Source organism: Dendropsophus ebraccatus, chromosome 13 (assembly GCF_027789765.1).
Source record: "Dendropsophus ebraccatus isolate aDenEbr1 chromosome 13, aDenEbr1.pat, whole genome shotgun sequence".
NCBI lineage: Eukaryota > Metazoa > Chordata > Amphibia > Anura > Hylidae > Dendropsophus > Dendropsophus ebraccatus.
In genome coordinates, this window is record NC_091466.1 from 62,162,611 (window position 1) to 62,171,333 (window position 8,723).

General features: G+C 35.7%; 1 protein-coding gene across 1 annotated transcript; it reads left to right on the forward strand.

Annotated features, from left to right (window-relative positions):
- The first annotated feature begins 1,630 nt into the window (after positions 1-1,630).
- On the forward strand, positions 1,631-3,302 carry FOXG1 (forkhead box G1). Its single transcript, XM_069950387.1, has one exon. The coding sequence runs from the start codon at positions 1,726-1,728 to the stop codon at positions 3,067-3,069; it is 1,344 nt and encodes a 447-aa protein (XP_069806488.1). The 5' UTR covers positions 1,631-1,725; the 3' UTR covers positions 3,070-3,302.
- The last annotated feature ends 5,421 nt before the right edge of the window (positions 3,303-8,723 follow it).

The following is an 8,723-nucleotide window of genomic DNA, read 5'->3' on the forward strand; positions in this document are numbered from 1 at the left end:
ATCTACCATCTATCTATCTCCTATCTCTCTATCTCCTATCTATCTATCTATCTCCTATCTATCTATCTATCTATCTCCTATCTATCTATCTATCTATCTATCTATCTCCTATCTATCTATCTATCTATCTATCTATCTATCTATCTACCATCTATCTATCTCCTATCTCTCTATCTGCCTGTGGCCTGCTTCTCTCACCTTGCACCCTCCATGCTGCACACAGCTTTCCCTCCTGACCCCAGTTACCACTATGGATCGGTTTATTTATTTCCCCCCGGTTGGGGTTAGTAGAGAAGAAGCACAAACACACAGTAAATATCAGCCAGTCGCCCACTGTCACGACACTTACTCATTAATTTCCAATCACAGAAAGAAAGATGAAGAATTGTTAATGAGTCTACAAACAAGGCAGCAATGTCTCCAGCAGCAGCAGCCAGTGCTTCCCCATCAGTGCCATATCCCAGAGACTATAGGAATAATCAAGGCCACTGCATACATAATATTAATCACTCCCAGAGCTGCAATCACCCATCAGCTCATGAATGTATAATATTAGAAGAAAAAAAAAATAATAATCATCATCACATAAGAAAATAGTGCCACAAATTCCCCTGCAATGCGGTGCTGATCTCCCCTGGCGGATGAAGGGTTAACCTGAGGAATAATAAGGGATGATGCTTTATCCCCTACACACCTTCCATTGAAATCTCTCCACAACCCCTGGCCTGATCGTTTGTGGATCCCTTCCTAGAGACGCCATTAGCAGAAAAAATAAATAAAAAAAAAACAGTGTTTACTAAAAAATACACAAAAAAAAAAATATAAAAAATAAACAAAAATAAGAGATACTGTCGCACAATGCAGGTTTACAATGCAGAAATGCAAGGCTCAGTCATATACTCAGTCCTCAGCTCGGTAAAGTAGTCCCTTGATTCTTCCACTTTCCCTCCATGGTTATTTTCTCCCTAAAAAAAAAAAAAGATATAAACAAACTTTAATCAATAAGAGAAAATATTGACGTAGTAAACTAAGATGGTCCAATACAGTGGGAAGAAAGCAATGGTGGATATTTGGTAAAAGGGAGAGAGAGAAAAAAAAGGGAGGGGGGTCACGTTTAGGAAAAAAAAAAGAGGGGGGAGGGGAGAAGAAGAGGTAAAAGAGCTTCCCTCCTGGATCACTCCGCAAGCTTGAAGAAGCTGAGAGGAGGAGGAGGAGGAGGGGGGGAGGGAGGGAGATGAAGAATGTCTGGGAGGGTCTTTGTGTAATATCCCTCTTCCCATTGGTCCATTGGAGAAGAAACGTTCCTACAGTCAGAGCTCTCCCATTGGTTCCAGCACCCAAAGGTTAAACCAAATTCTTCCTCTTTTTTTTTTTTTTTTTTTTAGGCTGGTGTCCCTGGGTCTGGAATTAATTGTAGCTATAGCTGTCTACTCTAGTTGCTGAGAGGGGAGGTTGTTGTGTTTATTTTGAAGGGACATGAAGTAGTTGATTCCTCTTCTCCCCCTGGCTTCTTGCTTATATTTATATATATATATATATGTATCTATTTATCCCCCCCTCTATAATTAACACCAATATTATGTGCGTTTTGTTTTTTGCTACTACATGACTTGCAAGTGTTTGGAGAGACATTGGTGCGACAGAGCTCCTGCTACTACTACTACTCCTACTCCTCCTCGTTGCTGCTTCAACTTCACCTGAGGGTCCTGCTTCCATCTTTGTGATATGTTGGACATGGGGGAAAGGAAGGAAGTGAAAATGATTCCCAAGTCATCCTTCAGCATTAACAGCCTGGTGCCTGAAGCGGTGCAGAATGACAACCACCCTCAGCCTCCTCCTCATCATCACCACCACCATCACCATCATCATCCTCACCAGCTGGCACAGCAAGCCCACCACCTCCAGGGCCACCATAGACCGGTGCAGCAAGATGAGGACGAGCTGGACAAGAGCCTCCTGGAGGTCAAGACTGAGAGTTTACCACCTGGCAAGGTAGACTCATCCTCCTCCGAGCTGCCTGGAGGAGGAGGAGGAGAAGAGGACAAGGAGAAGGCAGAGGAGAAGAAGGTCGATGGTGCTAGTGGTGGCAAAGAGGGGGAAACTGGTAAAGAAGGGGAGAAAAAGAATGGCAAATATGAGAAGCCCCCCTTCTCTTACAATGCCCTGATCATGATGGCCATCCGCCAGAGTCCGGAGAAGAGACTCACCCTCAATGGCATCTACGAGTTCATCATGAAGAACTTTCCTTATTACCGGGAGAACAAGCAGGGCTGGCAGAACTCCATCCGCCACAACCTCAGTCTGAACAAGTGCTTTGTCAAAGTACCGCGTCACTACGACGACCCCGGCAAGGGGAACTACTGGATGTTGGACCCCAGCAGCGATGATGTCTTCATTGGTGGGACCACTGGCAAGCTGAGGAGGAGGTCGACCACCTCCAGGGCTAAGCTGGCCTTTAAGAGGGGGGCTAGGCTCACCTCCACTGGACTGACCTTCATGGATAGAGCCGGCTCCTTGTATTGGCCTATGTCCCCTTTCCTCTCTTTGCATCACCCAAGGGCCAGCAGCACTTTGGGCTACAATGGGGCCACCTCAGCCTACCCCAGCCACCCCATGCCCTACAGCTCAGTGTTGACTCAGAACTCATTGGGGAACAACCACTCTTTTTCCACGTCCAATGGCTTGAGCGTAGACAGACTTGTGAATGGGGAGATCCCCTATGCCACCCACCACCTGACAGCAGCAGCCCTGGCAGCCTCTGTGCCCTGTGGGCTGCCAGTCCCTTGCTCTGGTACCTACTCCCTTAACCCTTGCTCTGTGAACCTTTTAGCCGGACAAACAGGCTATTTTTTCCCCCACGTCCCCCACCCCTCCATCACTTCCCAAAGCAGCACTTCAATGACAGCCAGAGCAGCCTCTTCTTCCACCTCACCCCAGGCTCCCTCCAGCCTCCCCTGTGAATCTCTCAGACCATCTTTGCCAAGTTTTACTACAGGACTTACAGGAGGACTTTCCGATTATTTCACACATCAGAATCAGGGATCATCCACCAACAGTTTGATACATTAACGTCCAGGATGGAGATTCCAGACTGTAAGTGAACATTTTACACAAATTTTCAAATTGTACATGGAAAAAAAACAAACAACAAAAAAAACAAACAAAAAATGCTAACTGAATGGAAAAAAAAAATGCGAACAAAAACAAACAAAAAAGACAAGTCCAGGTATTTTTTATGAAGTCCCCCCCTTATTTTGTGTACGTCTGTTGAGTCTCTAGGGTTCTTTAATAATACTGGGATGAGGCCATGGGAAAGAAATGTGGGAGCACTCTGACCTCTGGGAATCTCATATGATCCAACTAGAATGTAGAACTATATAGTGTCAGCTCTTCTCTATTCTTCTTTTTTTTCTTCTTCTTCTTCTTCAGTCAATGTTCTTATCCTCATCATCCTCATCATCATTATTATTATTATGCCTATAGAGTCCAGAGACCCCCCCCATGTCTGCAGTATTATAAGTTTTCATGGACTCTGGATCTAAGTAAAAAAAAAAAAAAATTGTATACAGCTGCACATTTTATTTTATTTTATTTTTTTTTTACCATCCATGGGTTTTGTTTACTTTTAGACCAAAGATTGGGATGTAGAACAATGCAGAATGTACTGATCCTCCAAGGAAAATTCAGCAGCAAAATACAAAATTCTTAATCTTATTATTATTATTTCAATGACTTTAAGGGAGGAGGGGGGGGACAACGATACTGCCTTCAATTTGTGTTGTGTATATTACGGTGTATGTGCTCACTAACCGGTCGGTCACCTTTTTTTTTTTTTATTATTATTTTATTTTTATTTTATTTTTTTTTATGTAGTGAAACGTTTAAAAAAAACCGATTGTACTTCTAGGTAATCCTTGCAAAACTATGTATAACCCGTGTTGAGTAAAAATGCATCGATTTGAGTGATTGTTATTGTTGTCTTAAGATTTCTTGATTGTGATAATGTGGTCATATGCCCGTGTTTGTCACTTATACAAATGTTTACTATGGAGACACAGAAATAAACATAGGCCAAATTCATATAGATCATAGTATTTGTCTTTATTTAACTGCAAAATTTAATATATATTGATCTATTGATATATATATATATACACACACATATATATATATATATATATATATATATATATATGAATATGTATATTGAATGTAATTGAATATATATATATATATATATATCCAGGTAAGAAATTAAATGCATGAAATAGTTGTATTTTAGGCCTTTCCTAATTGTTTGGGTTGTAGGTTTGCTGTAAACGCAGAGCTAATGGTTAAAAGAAAAGCTATATATGTGCACATATGTATAGTATTATACATATATATATATATATATATATATATATATATATATATATTTACTAGTTTTCATGCATTTTCACCTACTTTGAAAGCCCTAACTACTACTGTAGGACAATCTATTTATCTATTTATCTATCTAATATATATATATATATATATATATATATATATATGTATATATATATATATATATAGATATATATATAGATATAGATATATATATAGATATAGATATATATATATATATATATATATATATATATATATATATATATATATATATATATATATATATATAAATTATATATGTATGTACAGCCATGGATAGATATTAGATAATATCAAGGTCACAATGTGTATTTTGGTGTACCCTGTACAGTAGTTAGTACCTAAAGCTTTTACTTTTTTATGTCTTTTTACTTATTTTATGTCATTTGTGATATAGAGTGTTCCCAGCCAATCTGAAAAGTCTAGTAATCTAAAGTAGTAGTTCCTAATTGGAGGCCACGGGGAGCAGCCTGGCTTATACCAATGCCTCATTTGTCCCAGTTGTAGAGTAGAGCTGTGTTCTGCTGCACTCATGGACTGAGCTGCTTGTCCTTTCAATGGGGCCTAATGAAAAATAAACTGTGTGCAGGAGATATGATCTGAATGACACCCTTATCCATCTGCTTTAATAAGATCCTGCTAGATTTCACTGGCTTCTTAACCCTGTCTCTGCTGGGCCTGAGCCCATTCTGTAGTCACCGGGGTTAGATATCTTGTCAGGAATTAATTGTCTGTTGTTTTTAGTATTAGATCTTATTTGTGGATTTAGCTGATGGGATAAAGTCGGTGGCAGACACTGCATCCTCAGGATTATGGGATCAGCCGGTGTAGGGAGACTTTCTGTGTTATAGCCCACATGATACACAGGGCTGGGGACAATGATCGGGCAATGCAATGTCCTAATATATCAAAATAATAATAATAATAATAATAATAATAATAATAATAATAATAATAATAATAATAATGTGCAGGAATAAGCTGAACGACAATGCAGGTAAATTCTTCTATCAAATAGATTTGTTGTCAGGATAATGAATTATTAATCAGAAGTGTTTAGCCAAGGGAATATATAACCTAAGGTTTCCATGTCTATAGCTATCTATCTATCATCTATATATCTTATATCTATCTATCTATCTATCTATCTATCAATCATTTATCTATCTATCTTATATCTATCTATCTATCTATCTATCTCCTATCTATCATCTATATATCTTATATCTATCATCTATCTATCTTCTATCTATCTATCTATCATCTATCTATCTATCTATCTATCTTCTATCTATCTATCTATCTATCTATCTTATATCTATTATCTATCTATCTATCTATCTATCTATCTATCTATCTCCTATCTATTATATCTATCTATCTCCTATCTATCTATCTATCTATCTATCTATCTATCTATCTATCTATCATCTATATATCTTATATCTATTATCTATCTATCTATCTATCTATCTATCTATCTATCTATCTATCTATCTCATATCTATCTATCTCCTATCTATCATCTATATATCTTATATCTATCATCTATCATCTACCTATCTATCTTCTATCTATCTATCTATCTATCTCCTATCTATCTATCTATCTATCTATCTATCTATCTATCTATCTTCTATCTATCTATCTATCTATCTCCTATCTATCTATCTATCTATCTATCTATCTATCTATCTATCTATCTCCTATCTATCTATCTATCTATCGATCTATCTATCTATCTTATATCTATTATCTATCTATCTATCTTATATCTATCTATCTATCTATCTATCTCCTATCTATCTATCTATCTATCTATCTATCTATCTATCTATCTATCTATCTCCTATCTATCTATCTATCTATCTATCATCTATCTATCTATCTCCTATCTATCTATCTATCTATCTATCTCCTATCTATCTATCTATCTATCTATCTATCTATCTGTCTCTTTAATATGTCTATTTTATGTCTATAGACATTTCTACTATCTATCTTTTCTATATTTATGTCTAGTGATGAACATTTTCTTCTATTATCTTTTCTCTTCTAGTATCTTTTTCTATATTCTATTCATACATTAAATATATATCATAGATCTATCAATCCATAAATATTCTGTCTATCTATCTATCTATCTATCTATCTATCTATCTATCTATCTTTATTTTCTTTTTTTTTTACTATCTCAGATATATACATGGTTATTGTATGGGAAAAATATGCAATTAAGAATGTGATCATTATAAAATATACTAGTTCATAAAACGTGTAATTTTTTATAATAATAATAAAATGAATATTATTATTATTATTATTATTATGAACTTATAACCCTTGGTCGCCATGTTGGCTCTTTTGTGTCACTTACATAGAGAAGTTGTACAAGTTTTTATTTATTTATTTATTTATTTAATGTTTATCTTTTGTTTTTGGAAGTTTTGTTTCATTTGTTTTCTCCCAAAAAGGTGTCATGTGTTCTACCCCAAAGGCCCAAAGCAGAATCCTTGTGGAGTAGAGATCGGTGGAGAAGACACCTTGCAGTGTGCCCGATCCCTCATCTGGAAGTGGGTGCAGAAAGGTGAAGGTGAAGGACAATAAGGTTTGGGGATGGTGGCTGGGGCTGACTTACTTACACTGGGCTTGTCAGACTTGCCCTAGAGGGCGGAGCCCCGGAATATACCTCAAGCAAGAACCTTCCCTCAATAGCAAGGCATCCCTCAAACAGATGGGACCTTCAACAGCTCCACGGACAGGCACTGCCAGCCAGGTAAGATGGGACCATATGCATCTGCTTTGGGTCCCAGAGGAGTTGTCATCACCATCTTGATTTTATTATCCTGTCCTCTAAAGGAAACAAATAGATCAGAACTTTAAAACTCAGAAGTCACTATATATATATATATATATATATATATATATATATATATATATATATATATATATATATATTATTGTTACTCTGATGTTTTCATCTTTTATTCTAGACCCCCTGCTCAGCATCATAGTCCCCCTCACCTTGAGGACATGGGATTTCTTATTCTGCCAGTAAGTTTACAGCTGTGTCTGCAAAAAAAAATAAAAAATCAGAACCTATCCACTTACCATGGCCAGTAGCTTATTAAATGCAAATGGTGTGCCCATGCAACATAACAATAGGGCATTGTGCCATAGTCTGTATACTCTGAATAAATGTCACCCTTATAGAGAGGCGTCAAATTATATGGATTGGTTAAGTGTCTTGTGCACAAGGCAGGAGGCCAATGTCACTGGACCCGGCTACACTATAATTTTACACTTTTCAAACTTATCTCATCTCTAGCTGTAGAGGAGATGTGCTGGGGATAGGTGACCTTTAGGAAAGGAGAGGCAATAACTAAAGGCACTTTGTATCTGCAAGAGAAGAGGCTTTAGTGCTGCCTCCAGGAAGGCTGGCATGGGGGGATTTTAGTTATTGCTCCAACAGTGCTGCTGTAATATATTCTGGAATGGATGCAGGATGGAAAGATCTAGATGCAGAATATATTGATATGTGATAGAAATAATAATAATAATAATAATAATAATAATAATAATAATAATAATAATAATAATAAATATTCTGTGTAGTTTATAATGTTATACATGAAATTATTATTACTATTATTATTATTATTATTATTATTATTATTACTATCAATAGTAATTATTTTGGGTAAATATCACTGGAATTGAATTTTAATTTGTATATTATTATTGTTATTAGTATTATATTATTTTTTTTATTATTTAGTCACTATTATTATTATTATTATTATTATTATTATTATTATTATTATTATTATTATTATTATTATTATTATTATTGTGGCTATTTCTCTCTTTAACATATATGTAATCTTTCTATACCATTTATACTCAATAGTTCCAATAGACACAATAATAATAATAATAATAATAATAATAATAATAATGATAATAATAATAATAATAATAACAACAATAATATAATTCTTTCTATACTATGCATTTATTTATTTTCTTTAGACCCCAATATGATTTACTAAACGCTAATTTTTGAGTTTACAAAAGTATGTATATATATATATATATATATATATATATATATATATATTATTATTATTATTATTTTCATTAGAATTAGTACTAGTCCATACATCATTTCTTTTGTGTTTCCTGTTTTATTCTTTTTCTGTTTTCTTCAAGTTTTCCCACCCGCAGTTACTGGAGCGGCCGGAAGAGGGCGATAGACACCAGGTAAACCCCAGCACAGTTCTGTCTGTGTGCGCCTTATCTGCCCGTTAATT